This window comes from Mesoplodon bidens (assembly GCF_964165515.1).
Source record: "Mesoplodon bidens genome assembly, chromosome: 4".
In the NCBI taxonomy this organism is placed as follows: Eukaryota; Metazoa; Chordata; class Mammalia; order Artiodactyla; family Ziphiidae; genus Mesoplodon; species Mesoplodon bidens.
Window position 1 is genome coordinate 174,024,478 of NC_138160.1, and position 23,554 is coordinate 174,048,031.

Here is a 23,554-nt window from a genome sequence, read left to right on the forward strand (position 1 = left end):
GCTCTGGACAGTGCTTGTTTGTATCCCCGACCCATAATTCTAGAGAGAGGAAAAGGAAAGCCGCAACGAAGAAGCGACTCGCCAAAAGCCACACAGCCAGGAGGGGGAGGCAGAGCTCAAAGTTTCGAGGGATTCTTTCGGGAAACAGTTTCCAGGTCGTAAAATACACTTTTATCCTGGACTCAGGCTGAAACCCCTCCCGGGAGCGCCTCAGGGAGGGAAAGGCCAACTGTAAGGTCACCGACCCCACCCGCCCGCCCAACCGCACCCTCCATCCCTGAGCCCAGGTTTCCCTGCCTCCCGGACTTTGCCCTCCGTCTCTTGGGCCAAGAAAGCCATTGCTGCCACTACCTCTCATCGCCTGACATCCCCGCCCCCTGCTGCACTGTTGCAAGCCTGGCTCCCACTCCGCGTTCCCAACGGGCTGCAAACATCTTCCTCCACCGCCCTATCGCACCCTCCCGAGACGGGCTGCTGGCTGAGTCTCCACACCAGGCCCGGAGTGATGGTCCCTGAAGGCGCGCAGCGGACCCCCCGCGCACCCGGAGCCCTCTCCTGGCCGGGCACTCGAGGGGCCACAGTGAACGCGCCGGGGCCGAAGGTGAGGAGCGAGGTGCGCATGCGCCGCACGGGTTTTATTGCGTCACCGCGACTCTGGGGCAAGCGGCTCGATCAGGAGCACGCCGCACGCGCCTTCGCGCTTGCGCATCTTCCTCTGTCATGCGCGCGCCGCAGCGGCAGTGCTTGCCTCGTCTATCTTTTTTTCCAACAGGTGCATGCGTTCTGTGGTCTCCGTCAGCATGTCCATGAGCAGTTCCTGCTGTAGCTTCAGGAAGTTGTTCTCCTCCAGCAGCACCTGGGTCTTGATCCGCTGCACCTGCGCCTTCCAGCCAGAGGTGATTGGCGAGGGCAGTTGCGGCCGCGACCGCACCGGCTGGCGCTCTGCGGTCCACCGGCCGCCGCGGAACACGAAGGTCTTGTCGCTGAGGCGCGTGCGCGGCGTGCCGTAGCTGAGGCCTAGCTCTGCCTGGCGCGTCGGGTGGTCCAGCAGGTAGAAGGTGGACATGGAGGAGATGCGGCGCAGTGGAGGGCGACGCGGCGAGAAGCGCCGCGAGAAATGGTGGGCCCAGAACTGCCGCAGCTGCTCCCACAGGCGGCTCGCGTGGCACGAGGCCGGGCACCCGAAGGCCTCCAGGGCAAGGGCCGTGTGGGCCTCGTCGGGCGTACGGATACCCGGAGCAGAGCCTCGAGGACGCGGGCGACCCAAGCTGCTCCCTTGCCTCGCAAGCCTCGATGTCCAAATGAAAAGGCGAGCCAGGGTCACTGCTGGGGAGCAAGAGTCTGGGTGAGCAACCTGCTTGGACGAGCTGCCCCCTCAAACCGCGAGGCCTGGTGGGCAGGGCTCAGGCCCGCAGCTGGCGCTCAGGGTTAGCCAGCTGCTGGCCACTGAGGAGTCCATCCCTGCACACTCGCACTAGCAGAAGTCTCCCCGAAACCCCCTTCCCCAAAGGTTACTCTGTCAGGCTTTGGTGATAGATAGGCAGGTGAAGGACCAGAACCCTGCTCTCTGAGTGCTGGGTGGCTGCTGGAAGGGGTTAATAGGCCCTTAAGGGAGGAAGGAATGATAGCAGAGACAAGTAGGTACTTAAAAGATGCACAGGAATTGGACAGGTAGATTGGGGGTGGATAAGGGAGAGCCTCTAGGCAGAGTGAAGAACTAGGCAAGGCTCGAATGTTGCACATGTGAGAAAGAGCTTGGGGTAGGATTGGTGTAGGGTATTGAGCTGGAAATAGCAGAAGAGGAAGCTGGAAAGGGGGACCAGGGCACTATATGAGGGTGCTGTACAGGCCGGCTTAAAAGTTTAGACTTCCTTCTGTGGGTTACAGGGCGCTGCTGAAGCATTGCGAAGCCAGGGCTGGATCTACATTCTGAAAAGTATCTGGTGGATGTCTAGCATACCCAACAGCATTACTGCCTTCGTCATTCAGTTATTTTACAACCTTGAACTGACTGGCATCTGCTTTGTGCCAGGCCCTGGTCTGGGTAGAGGGTGCCAGCACAGCCTGTGCCTGCCCTCAAGATGCTCCTGGTCCAGCTGGGAAGCCAGATGTGTGCGTGTAGATCACAGTCTGGTGTGGTCAGTCCAGTAGGGGCATGTGCCACGGGCTAGGACCTATGCTTAGGGCTTGAGCCAACAGGGGTTGCGCAGACTGGATGTGACTTTTATCCCAAGCAGACTACATGCGCAAGGAAACTAAAGTCCAGATAACAGACGTGTCCCATACTCCTTCTCCCCCCATTCCTGTACGTGCTGATTCTGTTGTGTGAGAAAGAAGACTGTATGCTTTCTTTTGAATTCCTCTCCTCCCAATGGAGAGTGAAAAGAGAAGGAACCCTGGGGCAGGGTTCCCTCTGTCATGCCTTCGTTAATTCAACACACACTTACTCCTCACACATAGCTGGGCAGTACTACCCCCTAGACCTGGCTCAGGGACATGTCTCTTGGAAGCCCAAGGCTAGAACCCAGCCCACCCTTGAGGTTGCATCTTTCCAGAGGATCCTTCCCCGATAATCCTCACATGTTGTACCTCACCTGGAGGATGTTGTGGAGGTGCCAAGCTGCTGTCCCAGGCCTGGCCGCATCCCTGAACCACTCAGTTGCTGTCTACCGGCTATGACTCAACAATGCCTCTAGGCCAGATCAGCTAAGCTGTAAAACAGACCCCTGGGCTCTCCCCTGTATTCATTCAGCACACTTATTGAGTGCCTTCTGTGTTCCAGAAACTGTTATTCCAACATGAGGAAGATCTTCTGTCATCAAGCTATCATTCTTAAGGGGGAGAAGGTCATAAGCAGAGCCTAAGATAGGAATTTGTTCTAGGGGATTGAACAAAATAGTCCCTCATGAAGCTAACCAAGGGTGTCATGGGTCAGGTTTCCTAGAAGCAGAGCCTCAGATGAGAATTATTGAGGGATTTACTGGGGGAGTGTTCTTGGGAGAAGAGAGTAAGGGAAGCAGGACAAGGCAGGGAAAAGAGCTAAAGCTAAGCAGGAATGTGGCCTCAAGTGGAGACTAGCTCTAGCCAGATCCCACGGGGAACTGTAGAAATTGTGCCACAGAGTTAGGTCTCCTTACTGCAAGGGAGCCAATCTTCTGTGCCTTTCTTCTCCCCCACCCAGCCCTCAGTCAGTCATTGTCAGGGGCAACTGTGAGTTGTCAGCCAACACTTAAGGCACCTATGGGGTGGGTGCACCCCCAGTAAAGGGATTTGTAGGATGTCAGCAGCATAAAAGGGGGAGGAAGAGAATAGATAATAAAAATGAAAGGAAATGGGGCTTCCCTGGTGGCACAGTGGTTAAGAATCCGCCTGCCAATTCAGGGGACACGGGTTGGAGCCCTGGTCTGGGAAGATCCCACATGCCGCAGAGCAACTAAGCCCGTGTGCCACAACTACTGTACCTGTGCTCTAGAGCCCGCGAGCCACAACTGGTGAGCCCGCGTGCCTAGAGCCTGTGCTCTGCAACGAGAAGCCACCACAATGAGAAGCCCGCGCACCACAATGAAGAGTAACCTCCGCTCACCGCAACTAGAGAAAGCCCACGCGCGGCAACGAAGACCCAAAGCAGCCAGAAATAAAAATAAATAATTTTTTAAATGAAAGGAAATAACTAAATGAATAAGAATTTATGATTGTGATACATGCCATGAAGAAAACAGAGAAATACAGAAATGACTTTAGGACAAAATGAGGTGTACGAACCAATTTAGACCTGGAACTCGATGAAGGCACTTGATATTCATACTAAGACCTGAATGATGAGAGACTAGCTACATGAAGACAGGGGCTAGAGGTACAAAGGAGTTGGGCTTGTTGGAAGGACAAGTGCTGTGTTGAGCTGTGGAAGGAAATGAAGTCAGCCCTACTCGCCAGCCACACCCAATCAATTGCCATCACGTTTACTTGGCTTTCCTGACCCCAAGGGTCTCTTGCAGGGGCCTCCCAGTTAGTCCAGCATCCTGATGGCTCTAGAAGGGGTCACCCAGCTCCAGGGAGCTCACAACATAGGGCAGAGCCAAGTGGTAGTGCCACCTTCTGGGAAACCTTTTTCTGTAACAGTTTTATTGAGGTATAATTGACACAATAAACTACATATATTCAATATTTATAATGTACACTTTGATATGTTTGGATAATTTGAGGTAAGAAATCATAACCAAAATCAAGATAATGAAGATACACATTACCTTCAGAAGTTTCCTCTGCTCCCATCACTATATAGATTAGTTTGAATTTTATATAAATAGAATTATTTAGTATGTACTTTTATTTTTGCACTGGCTTTTTTAAAAAATATATTTATTTTTGGCTGCGTTGGGTCTTCGTTGCTGCACGTGGGCTCTTTTCTCTAGTTGTGGTGAGCGGGGGCTACTCTTTGTTGCGGTGCGTGGGCTTCCCATTGTGGTGGCTTCTCGTTGCGGAGCACGGGCTCTAGGCACGTGGGCTTCGGTAGTTGTGGCACGCGGCCTCAGTAGTTGCGGTTCGTGGGCTCTAGAGCACAGGCTCAGTAGTTGTGGCTCACGGGCTTAGTTGCTCCGCAGCATGTGGGATCTTCTCGGACCGAGGCTCGGACCCGTGTTCCCTGCACTGGCAGGCAGATTCTTAACCACTGCGCCACCAGGGAAGTCCCTGCACTGGCTTCTTGCAGCATAATTATTTTAAGTTGAAATTCATTCATGTTGTCGCATTTATTAACAATTCATTCCTTTTTTGGTGAGTAGTAGTCCATTATATGGAAATACCACAATTTGTTTTTCCATCCACCTGTTGATGGAAATTTGGGTTGTTTCCGTTTGGGGGGCTATTACAAATACAGCTGCTATAAACATCTGTGTACTACTCGTTGTGTGGCCACGTGCTTTAATTTCTCTTGAATAAATACCTAGGAGTAGAATGGCTGGGTAATATGGTAGGTTTATTTACCTTTTTATGAAGTTACCAAGGTTTTTCCAAAATGGTTGTACCATATCCCTACCATCATTGAAAGAGTTTCTGTTCCTGTTCCTCCACATACTTGCCAACACTTAGTATGGTAAACCCTTTTAATTTTAGTTATTCTATGGGCTTCCCTGATGGCGCAGTGGTTAAGAATCCACCTGCCAATGCAGGGGACACAGGTTCGAGCCCTGGTCCGGGAAGATCCCACATGCCGCGGAGCAACTAAGCCCGTGCGCCACAACTACTGAGCCTGTGCTCTAGAGCCCGCGAGCCACAACTACTAAGCCCGTGCACCACAACTACTGAAGCCCGCGCGCCTAGAGCCTGTGCTCTGCAACAAATGAAGTCACCGCAACGAGAAGACTGCGCACAACGCAACGAAGAGTAGCCCCCACTCCCTGCAACTAGAGAAGGCCCACGCACAGCAACGAAGACCCAACGCAGCCAATAAATAAATAAGTTTATTAAAAAAAGTGTAGTTATTCTAGTGGGTGTGTCTAAATTGTGATTTTGATTTCATTTCTCTGTTGGCTAATAATGTTGAGTGTCTTTTCATGTGCTTATTTGTTACCCTTGTTGCTGAAGTTGTTCTTGTCTTTTGACCTTTTTTAAACTGGATTGTTTGTCTTGTTGAGTGTAAGTTCTTTAATGCTAGATAAAAGTCCTTTGTCAGATATGTTTTGCAAATATTTTTTCCCAGTCTATGGCTTGTCTATTAAAGCAAAAGTTTTTAATAAAGTCCAATTTATCAATTTTTACTTTGACCCTCAAAAGGTCATGCTTTTCATGTCATATTAAAGAACGCTTTGCCAAACTAAAAGTTTCACCATTTTAGCTTTACATTTTGGTGTGTTCCATTTTGAGTTAATTTTTGTTGATAGTGTTCTTTTCATATGGTTGTCAATTTATAAAGACTAGCCTTTCCCCACTATTTGCCGTTATGTCTTTATTGTTCATCATGTGACTGTGTATGTATGACTGTTTCTGGGCCCTCTATTCTCTTTATTGTTTTTATTCTTGTACCAATACCATATTTTCTTAATTATTGTAGCTTACAGTAAGTCTTTCTCTGGTAATGTAAATCTTCAAACAATTTTTTTAAGACTGCTTTGGTTTTCTAGGTCCTTGGAATTTTCATATAATTTCAATTCCATGTAATTGAATTTCTATCCTAATTTTAGAATTAGAATGTCAGTTTCCGCAAATAAACCTTTATGCTCACTGTTCAAAGCTCTCTCTTATCATCAGGATAAGCTTGAATCAGCCCTCAGAAGGTTGTCTAATGGACATGGAATCAGAGCCCAGGAATATTTTAACCCAGCCAATCACACATTCGCCTTCTCTCCCTCACTCCCTCTTCCACCCCCCCAATTGTGTCTATGTTATTAAATCTACTTTTCATTAACACTCATGATATTTCAGGAAGGTCCTGAGTGATCATCAGGAATGGTATTCAGCAACTTTCAATTTCCCTATTTCCATGGTCTACAAAAGAGGAAAAGATACAAAACCCGAGGAAGTCTTTTTTGATGACTTGAAAAGGAAAAGTTTAGAGGAGGAATAACTCCCACTTAACATGTTAACTCCTTTCACAAACGGACCTTGATTTTGAAGAAATTTAATGAAAACTAGTTTTGTTTGTTTTTTTTGCTGCACGGTGCAGCATGCGGGATCCCAGTTCCCCTAACAGTGATCAAACCCATGACCCCTGAAGTGGAAGCGCAGAGTCCCAACCACTGGACTGCCAGGGAAGTCCTGAAAACTGTAGAATTTAAAAATGCACAGTCAATAACAATGGTTCCTGGCTCCTTTGAGGGACTCCATCTAAATGTCACTGAAAAGACCAGATTTGGAGCCTGTGAGGAAAGGAGTGCCAGGTCCCAACAGGTCTGAGTTTAAGGATGTAAAGCTCATTCTGATGGCACAGAGGAAAGGAGAGAGGACTTTAAAAAGAATTTTCATTTCTTTACAGCCATAGTGGCTGTAAATGTCAGTGGATCCCTTCTCTTGGCAACCAAGAGGAATAGTTCCAAAACCAAGGAAGCAAAATCTTGTTTACCCTCATGACCATTTCAATCCAGCTTGTAAGATAATCTGTTAGTGATATTTAACCTTCCTTGAAACAATGAGGGGTTCTCTGTGCTAACATAGTTTTTTTAAAAAAACCAAATATTTGCATTTGTATAAGACCTGATAAAAACAGTAATTCAAGTAGCACGGAACACAAGAAGAACATAGTTATACAAAATGCACACGCTTCACCCGGTACTTCCATTTTCTGCACAGTGCCTTTTTAGGATGCATGAAAGGATGCCCATCCCCTATGTGGTTCATCCTTCCCTTGGGCTTTTTCTTCTTTAGCTCTCCTTCAGCCTTCCTCTTGGGCTTGGTGGTTTCAGCAGGGGTGGGATGCAGCATGAGGGGTAACCACAGTGGTGGTCTAAGGGTTGCTATTGCTTCCTCTCTCATACCCATGCTGTTCCCAAGCCATTTTGCCTTAAAATTAGTTACATGCATGTTCTTTGGAATCTGCAATACTCTATAGAAAATGTTTAAATTTTGTTTTAAAAAATAACTGAAAAAAAGTGTTGATGATGTTCTATCTGCTCTAGATAACCACCAGGAAGCGCCCTGGAACCTGAGAGTCCGCACTTGGGTTTGAGTGGTGGTGGCTAACCAGAAGGGAAGGTAAGCAGACAGGCATGAGAGCACTGAGTTCCCCTGAGAATGGAAGATTTCAGTCTTCTCAAGAGTGAAAAGTGGACTTAGAATGTGCGTCATGGCACAGTACAGAGTGTGTGCCAGCTGAATTTGGAAACATCTGCTTCAGGGCACTGAGAGCAGATCACAGGTCAAATAGCACTTATTTTCAGCAGAAAAACATTTTTTGTTGTCCTATTGAAATGTTAATTTAAATGCTTTATAGGTAATTTATAAATTTATTGTGGTTTTATATTTGTATAACAGCTGTAAATAGGTTGGCTTATGTTTATAGACATTTAAACAAGAATGTGTGGTGGGTTAATATTTTGATTAGCCCATATATAGTTGTCCTGAATATTCCTTTTTATACAGGTACCTGTTATCATTTAAATGAAAATCTGAGGCTTTCTGCAGAAAACAGAATTATTTGGGGGCTTCTAACTTCCAAAATAGGCTCTATAGGATCTGAACAACTCTGAACAATTGTCTTGAATTGTGAGAGCCTGACCCTTTTTTTTTTGCCACGCTCGCTGCATGGCTTGCAGGATCTCAGTTCAGTCCCCCGACCAGGGATTGAACCCTGGCCACAGCAGTGAAAGCGCTGAATCCTAACTACTAGACCACCAGGGAACTTTTTTTTTTCTTTTTTAAGTTGTAAATTTAAAAATTGTGCAAGGAAAAAAAATTTTTTTAATAAAAATTGTTCAAGGAACACCATTATACCCTTTATCTAGATTCCCCTACACTCAGCATTTTACCCTATTTCCTTGATCATTTATGAACCTTTTACATACATCATAGTCCTTTGCCCTAAATACTTCAATGTGTATTCTCTTATGTAACCACAGGTACAGTTATCAACCTTATGAATTTACGTTGATATAATACAACATCCATATTTCAATTTTGTCAGTTTACTAAGAATGTCCTTTATAGCATTTTTTCCCTCTAGTACAGAATCCCATCTAGGGATAGGTATTGCATTTAAGTGTTGCAAGGGAACCTTCCCTACTGTGGGAAGACACTTTTAAGACCATTTAAATGTCCTGTTCCTCAAAATTCCCACTAAAGTTAGCATCCACTGATGACTGTTGCCTGATCCAATCTTTATGATTGCCAAATCATGCTTTTCCAACACTAGCACATACGTATCAGTTGGCCCTCAGCAGTCTACTCTAAGCAAGAGATCTTCTTTCTCCTCTGCTGGTATGGTGAGATAATAGAGAGAGAGAGAGAGAAAATATATATATATATATATATATATCTCCGCCCCCAGTTCCTGGCACAGAGTTCCTAAAACCCTTGTAATTTCCTAGGTGTTAAGAGCACTAGGCACATCTTTTGTTCTAATATTTGGTCTTTGACCCCGGTTCCTGACAGTTTCTAAATCCCTCAATTTCCTGTGTTATAGCAGTGTCTTTTGGTCTAATGAAGTGACTCATGGTGGGCTCCTGGATAGGAGCTGTTCACCAGAAAGACAGAGCCATGATTGGACACTTGGGACTTTCAGCCCCTCCTCCCCTCCCCCATTCTCCAAAGGGGAGAGGGGTTGGAAATGGAGTTAATGATTGATCCTGCTTCCATAAAAATCCCCTAAGTACTGGTTTCAAAAAGTTTCCAGATTGGTGAACACAGCCATGTACTGGGAGGGCGACACATCCAGCTCCACGGGGACAGAAGTCGTGCTTGGGACCCTCCCGGACCTCGCCTTGTGTATCTCTTCATCTCGCTGCTCATCAGTATCCTTTATCATATCCTTTAATAAACTGATACATGTAAGTGTTTCTCTGAATTCTGTGGGCTGTTCTAGCAAATAATCGAAGCCAAGGGGGAGGAAGTCATGGAAACCTCTGATTTATAGCCAAGTTGGACAGAAATTGCGGGTAAGCCGAGGATCCAATTCTTGCGATTAGCATCTGAAGTGGGGTCAGTCTTACACAACTAAGCCCTTAACCTGTGGGATCTGACACTAGCTATCTCCAGGTAGCTAGTGTCAGAATTAAGTTGTAGGACACCCAGCTGGTGTCACAGAATTGCTTGGCATGGGGAAAACTCCCACACATCTGGTGTAGGAAGTGATGTGAATGTGGTAGTAGTGTGACAGTAAAGAAGAAACACAGGAGGGGGACTTCCCTGGTGGTGCAGTGGTTAAGAATCTGCCTGTCAATACAGGTCACACAGGTTCGAGCCCTAGTCCGGGAAGAGCCCACATGCCGCGGAGCAACTAAGCCCGTGCACCACAACTATTGAGCCTGCGCTCTAGAGCCTGTGAGCCACAACTACTGAAGCCCACGTGCCTAGAGCCTGTGCTCTGCAACAAGAGAAGCCACCGCAATGAGAAGCCTGCGCACCACAACCACGAGTAGCCCCTACTCACTGCAACTAAAGAAGAGCCCACGTGCAGCGATGAAGACCCAACACAGCCAAAAATAAATAAATAAAAAATAAATAAATTTATTTTAAAAAAAGAAACACAAGAGGAGTGTAAGTTTTTTTTTTTTTTTTTTTTTTTTTTCTTTTTGCGGTATGCGGGCCTCTCACTGTTGTGGCCTCTCCCGTTGCGGAGCACAGGCTCCGGACGCGCAGGCTCAGCGGCCATGGCTCACGGGCCCAGCCGCTCCGCGGCATATGGGATCCTCCCGGACCGGGGCACGAACCCGTATCCCCTGCATCGGCAGGCGGACTCTCAACCACTGCGCCACCAGGGCGGCCCGGAGTGTAAGTTTTTTCTTTACAGGTATAGACTTACTAATTCTATTTTTCTTCTCCTTTTTAAAATTTGTTTACAGTTCTCTTTTTCAGTGGTTTATAGTTCATTTAATTATTTTGATTCTCAGATGGCTGGGCCCTCCCCCAGAGATTCTGATGTAATGTTCTGGGGGTACAGCTTGGGCACTAGGATTTTAAAAGCCTTCCAGGTAATTCCAATGTGCAGACAAGGCAAAAAACAAAAACAACAAAAACAAAACAAAAAAACCCTTGCAATGTAAAACATAGAGACCAAGGCAAGCAAACAGGAAACAGCGAAAACATACAGAGAAAAAAATCTTCAACCAAAAGTAGTCAGCAAATTTTCTCCCCAGAAAACAATTATGAAACTGGAAAAAAAGATTTTTCTAAAGATTCAGGGCTCTGGAAATTGACCAAAAGTAAATGAGAAATTGAGAAGCATTTATCCATGAAAAACTTCTGAACTCTGGTTAGAATAGTGAGAGTCTGTGGCATTCTTGTCTGAGGCTGCTAACATTCCCCCAGCTTGGTCAGCAAGCTAGCTGTCCCAGACCTGGGGAGGCTGCACAAACCAACAGCTTCACTGCCAGAGGGGGCTCACTGAATCTGAAGCAAACCACAGTGAGATACTACTCTATATCTACTAAAATGGCTATTGGCGATGATGTGGAGAAACTGAAATCCTCCTACATGGGAAATGTAAAATCAGCAGCCAATTTGGAAGACAATTTAGTAGTGTCAAACAGTTAAACATAAACTTAGCATACAAGTCAGCAATTCTATTCCTATGTACTACTCAAATGGAAACATGTCCATATGAAGACTTGTATACAGGGAGTTCCCTGGTGGTCCAGTAGTTAGGATTTGGCGCTTTCACTGCCCTGGCCTGGGTTCAATCCCTGGAAGCTGCACGGCGTGGCCATGGATAAACAAAATGTATACCTATGCAATGTAATATTATTCAATAATGGAAAAAGAATCAATTCTTGATACATGCTACAACATGAATGAAGTGCAAAAACATTATGCTAAGTGAAAGAAGTCAGATAATGATTCCATTTATGTGAAATATCTAGAAAAGGGAGATCAATAGCGGGAGAAAGCAGTTCTATGGTTGCCTTGGGTTGGTTGGGAATTGACTACAAATAGGCACAAAGGAACTTTTTGGTGGTGGAGTTATACTTTTTAAAAAAAAAATTAATTAATTAGGCTGCATAGGGTATTCATTGCTGTGCGCAGGCTTTCTCTAGTTGCAGCAAGCGGGGGCTACTTTTCGTTGCGGTGCACGGGCTTCTCATTGCAGTGGCTTCTCTTGTTGTGGAGCACGGGCTCTAGGCGCGTGGGCTTCAGTAGTTGTGGCACACGGGCTCAGTAGTTGTGGCTCACGGGCTCTAGAGCACAGGCTCAGTAGTTGTGGCGCATGGGCTTAGTTGCTCCGCGGCATGTGGGATCTTCCCGGACCAGGGCTCCAACCCGTGTCCCCTGCATTGGCAGGCAGATTCTCAACCACTGCGCCACCAGGGAAGTTCGGTGGTGGAGTTATTCTAAAATTGGATTGTGGTAATGGTTGCACAATTCTATAAATTTACTAAAAATCAACGAATCATTCACTTACAGTGGGAAAACTTTATGGGATGTAAATTATATTTCAATAAAGTTAAAAAAACTATGTGAGGGTAGAAGAAAGACACTTTTAGATGTGCAAGATTTCAAAAAAAATTACTACACAGTCTTTCTTGGGATAGATGTAACTATTAATTGAGGTAGTAAACCAAGAAAAAGTGAAAATGTTGGGTTTTAAGGGAAAAATAAAATATATGTCTATACAAAGAGTGGTACACCATGTCCATAGCAGTTGTATATCATATAGCCAAAAATTGAGAACAGCCCAGTTGTCTTATTACGTGGTTAATGGATAAATAAACTGTGGCATAGTTGTACAATAGACTACTACTCAGCAATTAAAAGCAACAAATTACTGATACATTTTACAACACAGATGAGGATCTCAAAACAATATGAGTGAAATAAGCCAGATACAAAACACTATATACTATATAATTGCATTTATATTAAGCTCTAGAAATGACCAGTCTTTTCTAGAGTAACAGAAAGCAGATCAATTTTTTGCCTGATGCTGGTGGTGGGGATGGAATGGGAATGGATATGAGGAAACTGTGGTATAATAAAATATACATTTGGTCTTTGTTCTGGGTTCCTGGCACAGAGCTTCTAAAACCCTTGGCACTTCCTGAGTGATGAGTGCCTTTTGTTTTTCATATCATTATGAATATCATATCCTCATATCATTATGATGATGTCCCCTTCCAACAACACCTGAGTTTATGCTAATCAGGTGATTATTGCTGGGCCCCTTGATCAATTCAGGATAAGGGTGCTAGAGAAACCAAAACAAGTGATTTAGAGGAGTAGGATTTTCAGCTCCACTTCTGACCTTTAGGAAGGGGAGAGGGACTGGAGATTGAGTACAATCACCAATGGTCAACGATTTATCAATCGTGCCTACTAATGGAACCTCCATAAAAAACTCCTAAATAATGGTGTTCAGAGAGCTTGCAGCTTGGTCAACACATGCAGGTGCTGGGAGGTTGCATGCCCAGAGAGAGTACTGAAGGTCTGCACATTCACACACATACACACCCATACCTTGCCCTATGCATTTTTCCATTTGTTCCTGAGTTGTAGCTTTTTTAGTAAACCTGTGATAGCAAGTAAAGCACTCTCCTGAGTTCTGTGAGTTATTCTCTTGAATTACTGAACCTGAAGGGAGGGGTCATGGGAACCACCAAATTTGTAGCTGGTCAAGCAGACATGTGGGTAGCCTGTGCACCTCATTTGCAGCTGGGCATCTGATGTGGGGGCAGTCTTAGCCTCTAAACCTGTGGTGTCTGAGACTAACCGGGCAGTTAGTGTCAAAACTGAATTGAACTGACAGAAGTGGTGTCAGAAGAGAACACATATTTGGTGTCGGGGGAAAAGAAAGAACTTCAGAGGAAACTCATGGGGTAATGGAAATGTTCTATATCTTCATTATGTAGTGGTGACGTGGTATGTGCTGTACATTACCAAAATCATGGAACGGTACAATAAAGCTGAATTTTTAAAATGTGGGGTCTAGGAGTTGAGGAAACAGGAGATCTGAACCCAGGAGGTGGTACAAGGAGGTCCAGCGACAGTGGCTGAAGAGCAGTCTGTTAACTGAAAAAAAAAAAAAAATTGCACAACCTAAAAGTTGAGAGTTATGTTTTATTTGGTGGGCTTGCTGAGGACTTAAGCCCAGGGGATAGCCTCTCAGATAGCTCAGAGGGACTGCTCCAAAGAGGTAAGGTAGGAATCAAGATATATAGGGGGTTTTGCAACAAAAACCAGGTAGTCGGAACATCAAAAGATTACTTTTTTTAAAAATTTATTTTATTTATTTATTTTTGGCTGTGTTGGGTCTTCATGGCTGCGCACGAGCTTTCTCTAGTCACAGTGAGTGGGGGCTACTCCTCATTGCAGTGCTCAGGCTTCTCACTGCGGTGGCTTCTCTTGTTGCGGAGAATGGGCTCTAGGCTTGCGGTGGAAGCCCTATGGTGGGTTTTTAATATATAGTCTATCTTTTTTGAAAATCTAAGCACAAAAGCAGAAATTTGACTACTTATTGAAAAAAATAACATACACATTATAAAAATATCTCCTTTCCATTTCCAAAGTCTTAGCCACCTCTTGGGCATCAACCACTCTTAGCAGTTTCTCATGCATCTTTCCAGAAAGCTTGTTTGTCCAAGCTTATATCCATGAGAATATAGCTCCCTTGGCAACATGAAAGGAAACATACTTTTCTCAGTGCTTTTTCACATAACACTAAATCTTGGCAATCATATCTATACACATATGTGTTCACTGAATGCTTTCCAATGCAGAACCATTATATGGATGAGCTATATATATTTTATTTAACCAGTTCTCTATGATGGTGGTTAGGTTGTTTCTAGGATTTGGATACTACAAACAGTGCTGCAATGCACATCACTGTGTATATTTTTAAACACAAGTACATCATGTGAATATTCTATCAAACCTAGATATAGTTACAGATATATTCCCAGGAGTAGAATTGCTGGGCCAAAGCATATGTGCATTTTTATTTTATTTTTATTTTTTTAAAAAATTTATTCATTTTGGTTGCTCTGGGTCTTAGTTGCAGCACGCAGGAGCTTCGTTGCAGCATGCAGGATCTTTAGTTGCAGCATGCGGGCTTCTTAGTTGCAGCATTTGAACTCTTAGTTGTAGCACACAAACTCTTAGTTGCGGCACGCGTGCATGCGGGATCTAGTTCCCCAGCTAGGGATCGAACCCAGGCCCTCTGCATTGGGAGCGCAGAGTCTTACTCACTGGACCACCAGGGAAGTCCCCATATGTGCATTTTTAAATGAATATAAATAATTTATTTTGAAAATCACCTTGCAGATTTTAAGGTCAAAATACATTCAACCCGGGGGCTTCCCTGGTGGCGCAGTGGTTGAGAGTCCGCCTGCCGATGCAGGGGACACGGGTTCGTGCCCCTATCCCGGAAGATCCCACATGCCGCGGAGCGGCTGGGCCCGCGAGCCATGGCCGCGGAGCCTGTGTGTCCGGAGCCTGTGCTCCGCAACGGGAGAGGCCACAGCAGTGAGAGGCCCGCGTACAGCAAAAAAAAAAAAAAAAAAAAAAAATACATTCAACCCAATCTCCCACATGTTCGACATCTAAGAATTATAAAATGATTATTTCTCTTAAAGACATACTCCAATACCTCTAAGTACCTTTTGCATTAGCAAGAAAAGATCTTATGCCTTTTTCCAGCTGGAACCATGGTGGGTGTAGAAGAGAAGGAAAAGCCTTAAGAAACAAGTGGAGGGATTTTACAGAGCCTGAGATCGAGTGCCTGAGAAGGAAGTTTGCCCAAAAGATGCTTCAAAAGGCAAGGAAGAAGCTTATCTATGAAAAAGCTAAGCACTTTCACAAGGAATGTAGGCAGATAGAACTGAGATTCAGATGGCAAGGATGACAAGAAAAGCGGGCAAGTTTGGTGTACCTGCTGGACCCACATGGGCATTCCTCATCAGGATCACAGGTATCAATGGTGTGAGCCCAGAGATCTGAAAGGTGTTACAGCTTCTTCGTTTTCGCTGCATCTTCAACGGCACCTTTGTTAAGCTCAGCACGGCTTCAGTTAACACTTGAGGATTGTGGAACCATATTTCATGGGGGTACCAGAACCTGAAGTCAGAAAATGAATGCATCTACAATTATTGTTATGGCAAAATCAACAAGAAGAGAATTGCCCTGACAGATAACACTTTGCTCCATCCCTTGGTAAATATGGCATCATCTACATGGAGGATCTTATTGATGAGATCCATACTGTTGGAAAATACAGCTTCCTGTGGCCCTTCAAATTATCTTCTCCAGGAGCCCAGATCAACAGATCTAACAGGCTTGTTAGATGGATGAACTGAGGTGTGTCTACCATGATTATTTTTGTAATCTGGTCAGTTAATAAACAGTGACTGATTTCAGACTATAAAAAAATAAAAAACTCATTCTGCAGGGATTTGTCCTCAACTTCTTCTTAAGAACATTATGCTTTAGCAGAAAAACCCCTAGAATTCCAAGATTCTTGGCAGGACCTACAGTCCTGCTCTGTCTTGGGCCCAGACCCAGGATTCCCAGGATCAGCTAAACCTGAATTTCCTTTTTTTTAGGGGCTCTATACTTTACCACCAGTCACTCCGGCTCATACTCTCATCATTGCCTTTGGTTCTTCTCTTTCCCTAGCCTCCTGAATCCAGTGGAGCACTCTTCAGCATCAACATTCAATGCTTTTGTTTCTATACACCCTGTCATTCCCTAATTCTGCTCTTTAATCAACTTCAAGAAGTGGCTTCCTAACCAGCCTCAGAGTGGTGGCACGCGGGCTTCTCCATGCGGTGGCCCCTCTTGTTGCAGAGCATGGGCTGTAGGCACGCGGGCTTCAGTAGTTGTGGTGCGCAGGCCTAGTTGCTCCTTGGCATATGGGATCTTCCCGGACCAGGGATCAAACCTGTGTCCCCTGCATTGGCAGGCAGATTCTTATCCACTGCCCTGGAATGATATTAAAATAATGCTTCCCTAGGGAATTCCCTGGCGGTCCAGTGGTTAGGACTCCGCTTTTTCACTGCCGGGCCGGTTTGATCCCTGGTTGGGGAACTAGGATCCTGCATACCACGTGGTGTGGCCAAAAAAAAAAAAAAAAAAAAAAGCTTCCCTAAATATCTAAATCATAACCCAAACCTAGAATTTAAGCTATCTCCCTACAGACTGCTTGGCTAGGTCCTAACCCAACTCTGGAGCTGACCGATCTCCTATTACTTTCTTGAACACCTTTCTCCAGCCAAAATACTCTCACACATGGTGTCCCCAGACACAATACCCATTTTCCTGCCTTTGCATATGCCATTCCCTCATCCAGAGAAGCCTTTCTCCAAGTCTCCACCTATAGAAATCCTGCCTATCCTACCAGGCCCAGCTCAAGTCTTACCTATTTCCCTGTCCATTCTAGATGAAAGCAGTTCCTCCCAACTCAAAATCCCATTAAATTCTCTTTAGTACCACCATCTTTTAGCAGTTACCTTTGCTGCAGTAGCTCTTTTGCTCACATACAGTTCCTGTAACTACACTTTAAGCTCATTGTTTGGCAACTGTGACATCCAGAACATCATTTTGCCTCGAATATCCACTTCCCCACGTAAAAAGGAAGCAAATGCTTTTAACACAAATTTGGGGGATGAGAGTTGGAGAATACCAAACTCTTGACTTCTCATTTTCCCTTCCAGATGGGAGGGAATAAAGCTGGCTCCTGGGGTAGTTGATAGGCCTACTGAGTCTAGTTTTTCCCAGCCTAGCATTCAGCCTTTGGGTATCCAAACAAATGGAAGACAGAGACCAGGACCTATAAAGGTCTAGAAAAACCATAGACCACTTCCATTTTCTGAGGTTCTCAGTATACTGAAAACTGAAGATGTGCTAAAAGTGAGTTACAAAAATTCTGGTGTGTTTGAAATTTTTCCATTGCACCATCCTTTTCTTTCAATCCTGTTGTCAGTGTGTCTTTGTGCCCTCTTTGTCTAATGTTACTTAAGGAAACATCACAAATTGAAAGTTGAAATAACCTTGGAGGGTAGTGTTCTGGACTGTATTTGATGTTGGGTAACAGGGTGGCCTCAGGCTGCTGGGCCCAGAGCAGTGACTCTGCAGGAACGGTGGCGCCTGGTTACACAGCGTGGTGCAGCCGACCTCAGGCCAGACTTAAGGAGCCGTGACGGGTTCCGTCAGCGCCGCGCACTCGCTGCATCGGGGACCAGGCCCTTCCCGATATCTCACCGGACTTCCCACCCCTTCTTGCCAGCTGCCATTTGCCCCTCCAGAGAAGGAAACGGGATGCCAGACCCCGAGACCCAGGTGCAGGCCCAGGAAGGGTCGGAACCACAGAGACTGGGATGCAACGCCGGGCAGCGGGCCTAATAAAGAACGAGGGCAACAGGGCGCGAGAACGCCGGCCCGGCCGGCCCCGCCTCAGGGCGCGCGCCCTGGGCGGTACTCCATTCCGCCGCAGCCCGACCCCTTCCCTCCCGCCCAACCAACGGCCACTTCCTGCCTCACTCCCAGCCAATCCCCACTCTCCACGAAGAATAGCCCTAGGGGGCGTATGGGAAAGTGCAGAGAGCGATGGTCTCATCGACCAACCGAATCCCGGAGCTTGCGCGGGGGGGCGGGATTTAGCGCTGGCCTCAGCTAGTCAGGAGCGAGGGGCGGACGCAGGGCCGGGCTTCGTGCAGTGGGGCTCGCTCGCGCGGCGGTCGCGGCAGTCAAGGCCTTTTGGTTCTGCAGCACGTGACGGTTGTGCTACCTCAGCCGCTGTCTTTACTGCAGCGCGGGGCCGGGTGTGCGGGCGGGAGGAGACGCGGGCGCCGCCGGCGGTCCCCCTGAGGCTCGAGGTGAGACGGGAGGCCTGATCGTGTTCTCGGGCCTGTGAGGACTCCTGGGGGCCTGGGTACGCGGCGCCGCGGCCGAGGGCCCGAGGAGCCGGGCGTGGCCGGGGCCGAGGGGTCCGGCCGGGTTTCGAGAGCTCAGGCCCAGGCGGACGCTCGGGCCGTGAAGGGCGAGGCCCGAACCTGGGCCGCCTGAGTTGGGGAGCCGGGCCCAAGCCGCGCCGGCGGGGTCGGGAGGCGTGGCAGGTGCCCTAGAGCCTCTCTTGACCTCTGGGAAAGCTAACTTCTCCTTCTGGCTTTGCTTCTAGGGCTTTCTTAAGCGTGTTGTTGGCTGCTTGTGAAGCTGCGAGGTGTTCTGGTGTAACCGGGTAAAGGTCTGGAATAGGACCGGGCCTAGTCGGTATCCCTAGTAGTGGGGAAGGGTGATAGTGGGCCGAGAGAGAGTGTTCAGGATTAGCATTACAGGTTCAGTATTTGAAAATTAAAACCACAAAGTGAAGACTGGACTCTGGTAGCCCGACGAGTATGGAGAATGTGCTAGAACACGCAGTGGTTGAAAAATTTCAGTCCTAACATTTACATCTATTCGGGGATGGGGAATAAGTAAGCTAGTAAATTCACAGGATTTTTAAAGCAGGAAAGCTCCCAAAAGCTCTCTGTGGGCAGGTGGTTTTATAGTGGAGGAAACTGAGGCCCAGAGCTCTGAATGATTGGCTCAAGGTCATGCGATTAATTTTATGATCACGTTGGAATTACTGTTGAGGCAGATTTGGTGTAGTTGTTAAGGCTAAGCTCTGATTCAAGTCCTTCATCAGCAGTTTGTTGCTATGTGAACTTGGACAGTTTACTTCCCCTTTGTGCCCCAGTTCTCTCCAAATAATGGATATAATACCTGGTGGAGTTGTTAGAATTAAATTGTGTATAAAAAAGGACTTTAACTGCTTGATAAACGATTGAAATAAATTGTTATGGTCTGAATGATGTTGGTCCACTACACCAGCATCCTACGTTTTGAGTTGGTTAAGTCCTGGGACCTAAAGTCACATTTATGGAGATAGGAGGAAGAAACTGATGTAGTGGATTAACTGCTGGCCATGACACAAGTGAATGCTGCCTGAAGGAAGTTAAACTGAGCTGAATATTAAAAGGTTGGGGGGACAAAGGTGAGCCACAGTTAGGCTCTTTTCCTCTAATTTAGGAAATGGAACATTTTGCTTAATTTTCTAATACCTAGAGTTGGTGGGTTGGGGGGAGGATTTGATTTGGTTTAGTTTTTTTTAAAGGAGCCGCTGTATTGATCTTAAAATCATTCTGTATCTCAGTCTTGACAGTGCTGTTTAAGGGCCATGAATAAAATCACTGCTGAATTGTACATTTGCTATAGTTAGAGCAGAGGTAAAGGATGGTGTGGGGAGTTCTGTGCACCACCCAGGGTACACAAGCAAATAAGCGGGGGAACTGGATTATGAGACTTTGTATTGGAGTAAATGTGTCTGCACAACAAGCAAATTTTCTGACCTATCTGATAATGGGTGTTAGCATCCCTCCCTACCTTACTATCTTAACTCAGCAGTTTCAACTAGCACATTATCTTTCAAGGACCTCGAGGGGTGAACGTTTTGAGGGAAGTTGTTGCTGCAGCTTTGGCAATCCTGCTCTTGCATCCTTTCAGTTACAGAGGTCACTTTGCCCTGAGAGATAGCTTAAGGGAATGAAGTGACAGGGAGGCTCAAGAGACTTGAAGTCCAGGCCTAACGTGGTAACTAGCTTAATGCACTACATTGGTTTCCACCTCTTTAAAATGGGAATGAAGAGTGCCCTGGATACCTTACCCGGAGGACAAATGAGATGGTGAACATGAAATTACTTGGAATGGCATAATGAACGGTGCAAATAGAAGAATTGGCAGCTCATAACAACTCCTAGGGAATAATACAAGTGCCTGAACATAGTTATAACCTATATAGCTTACCGTAGAACTTTGTCAGTAAAGTGCAGGCTGAATGCTTTGTTAACTAAAACAGATGTGCCTTTAAACTAAGCTTAACTGTGAGCTGTGAAAATTATTTGGAGAATTTTGTTTTTTAAATAATTTAGAAGCTCCAGCAATGTTTTGCGTATCCACATCTTAAACCTACTTAGTTTATAGGAGAAAAGAAAGTGCTATGGAAAAAGAGATTTTAATGTTCCTGTCAGTGAAAAGCAAAATTCAAAACTGTAAACTAGGCAGTAGTATACATCTGTTTTTAAGTGGATCATCATTTACAATAAAGACCACTTTGAATTTTATGTACTTTTTTCGCCCTTTAAGTGCTTCTATATTTTGACTAGATGCACATGTAGTAATGTCAGAGGGACAGAAAGTAGTAGTATTAAAATGGTTATCTGTGACTGGAGTCAAATTCCTTTTAAGTGGTGCCTTTTCAATCTAAGACTTCAAATTTCTTATTGCCTTAAAACTCAGAGTTTTAGAACCATCAAAACTTAAATGGTGTCACTGGGCAATACCTAGTAATAGTAGAAATCACTGCTAATGTTGCACTTACTGTAAGCCAAGTACTGACATAAACACTTAACATGCATTTTGTTTATATAACAATCCTAAGAAGTACATAGTGTTGTTATTCTCATTTTAGAGATGAAGAAACTGAGGCCCTGAAGTTATTAAGTAGCCGATTAGGGATTGTGACGTCAGAGTTCCTGCTCATAACACTATTCTATATTCTATGTCTAACTGTGACCTTGGACAGCTTATGTAACTTCTCTTAGCCTTAGTTTTGTCGTGTGTCACATGGGGATGATAGAACTTCCTGGGGTTCTTCTGAGGGTTAAATTAGACAACCTAAGGTAAGACTTAACATTTTTAAAGAGTATATTGGGACTTCCATGGTGGTCCATTGGTTAAGACTCCGTGCTCCCAATGCAGGGAGCCCGGGTTTGATCCCTGGTCAGGGAACTAGATCCCACATGCATGCCGCAACTAAAAGATCCTGCATGCCGCAGCAAAGATTCTGCATGCTGCAACTAAGACCTGCTGCAGCCAAAATAAATAAATAAATAAATATTAAAAAAAATAAAAGTGTATATTAATAGATGAATGGATAGCCTACATGAAAGAAAGACTGCCTCTCATTTTTTATTACACACTGCCTTTTTAAAAAAATCACTTTTGGGAATTCCCTGACAGTCCAGTGGTTAGGACTTGGCGCTTCCACTGCAGGGGGCCGGGGTTCAATCCCTGGTTGGGGAACTAAGATCCCACAAACCGTGCGGCGTGGCCAAAAAATAAAAATCTTCCCCCCCCCCACCCCAGAAACCTAGAACACCAGCTAGGCCACTCCTCCTGTTCTTCTTTCTAATTTCTCATGGATCAAAGGAATTAGAGGTGAAATTTCCTAACTACTTTTTTTTTTTTTTTTTTTTTTTTTCTTTTTGCGGTATGCGGGCCTCTCACTGTTGTGGCCTCTCCCGTTGCGGAGCACAGGCTCCGGATGCGCAGGCCCAGCGGCCATGGCTCACGGGCCCAGCCGCTCCGCGGCATATGGGATCCTCCCAGACCGGGGCACGAACCCGTATCCCCTGCATCGGCAGGCGGACTCTCAACCACTGCGCCACCAGGGAGGCCCCTAACTACTTTTAAGAGGTAAAATTCCACAAAGGAAAGCCTCAAACCAATCCTTCACAAACTCTTCTAAAAAATAGAAGAGGGAACACTTCCCAACTCGTTCTGTGAAGCCAATATTACCATGATACCAAAACCAGACAGACTTCACAGGAAAAGAAAAACATAGAACAGTATCCCTTAAGAAAATAGATGCAAAAATCCTCAAAATGCTAGCAAATGGGATCCAGCAACATATAGAATTATAGGGCTTCCCTGGTGGCACAGTGGTTAAGAATCTGCCTGCCAATGCAGGAGACACGGGTTTGAGCCCTGGTCTGGAGGGATCCCACATGCCGCGGAGCAACTAATCCTGTGCGCCGCAACTGCTGAGCCTGAGGGCCACAACTGCTGAAGCCCGAGCACCTAGAGCCTGTGCTCTGCAGTGAGAAGCCACTGCAGTGAGAAGCCTGCACACTGCACCAAAGAGTAGCCTCCACTTGCTGCAGCTAGAGAAAGCCCGCGTGCAGCAACGAAGACCCAATGCAGCCAAAGGTAAATAAATAAAATTTAAAAATTATATAAAAAAAAAAAGAATTATACACCACAACCAAGTGGGATTTGTCCCAGAAATGTAAGGTTGGTTCACCAAACTATAATAAAGAATGTAATATACTGCATTAATAAAGGACAAAAACCACATGATCATTGCAGTTGATAAAGTGCAACACCCTTTCATGATAGAAGCACTCAACAAACTAGGAATAGAAAGGAACTTCCTCAGCCCTCTTAAGAGACAAATAATCCCTTCTGTGGGATTCCTTCTGTTCCTCTTTCTAATTACTCATGGATTAAAGGAATTAGAGGTGAAATTTCCTAACTACTTTTAAGAAGCAAAGTCTTACAAAGAAAAGCCCAGAACCAAATGGCTTCACTGGTGAATTCTACCAAATACTTAGGGAAGAATTAACACTAGTCCTTCACAAACGCTTCCAAAAATACAAGAGAGCACTTTCCAACTCATTCTATGAGGCCAGTATTACCCTGATACCAAAACCAGACAAAGACTTCATAAGAAAACCGTAGACCAATATCTTTTATGAAAATAGATGCAAAACGAGGCTAACTTGAAAATATTAAAGTTTAATTTTAATTTAAAACTAATTTGAGCCTCCCTTTGTTTTAAAGATTTTTTTTCTGAATGGACCCTTACTGAGCATAAAGATTCTGCCAATGAGAGGTGACAAATATATATATTTCTTTAGCGCTTGCCCATTCGTAAAGTTGATCCGTTTTGGATTTGTTAACATTCAATGCAGAATGTGTCTGTTTCCGTTAAATAGAATATTTTGTGTTCAGTTGAAGTCTCATGTACCTTATTAAATGTGTATAGGAAACTAATATGGACTTTTTTTAGAATGTGTGCTGAGAACAGAATTATCATTAACCAAAAATAAGTTAAATTTGGGAGAATTCATAAAGAAAATTGGTGGCAGAGCAGGAAAAA

At 45.3% G+C, this 23,554-nt stretch overlaps 2 protein-coding genes and 1 pseudogene across 4 annotated transcripts in view; 2 read left to right on the plus strand and 1 right to left on the minus strand.

Moving 5' to 3' along the window:
- Positions 1-643: 643 nt before the first annotated feature.
- On the minus strand, positions 644-3,396 carry CBY3 (chibby family member 3; the record flags this gene model as incomplete). Its single annotated transcript, XM_081232686.1, is given in 4 exon segments — positions 644-718; positions 722-1,298; positions 1,300-1,323; positions 2,595-3,396. Coding segments are annotated over 4 exon segments (726 nt in total). The 5' UTR covers positions 2,645-3,396.
- Positions 3,397-15,356: 11,960 nt separating this feature from the next.
- LOC308616452 (large ribosomal subunit protein uL30-like) lies at positions 15,357-17,777 on the plus strand (annotated as a pseudogene). Its single transcript has 2 exons — positions 15,357-15,913; positions 17,672-17,777. The product of its transcript is annotated as a large ribosomal subunit protein uL30-like (transcript).
- A 521-nt stretch (positions 17,778-18,298) lies between these two features.
- CANX (calnexin) overlaps positions 18,299-23,554 on the plus strand; it is a 29,522-nt gene continuing 24,266 nt past the window's right edge. Inside the window, exon 1 of one of the 2 annotated variants that reach the window (XM_081233129.1) lies at positions 18,299-18,452. The gene's annotated coding sequence lies outside the window, so the exon portion shown is untranslated. The remainder of the gene's footprint in view (positions 18,453-23,554) is intronic. The other variant, XM_081233130.1, reaches the window with a different exon arrangement.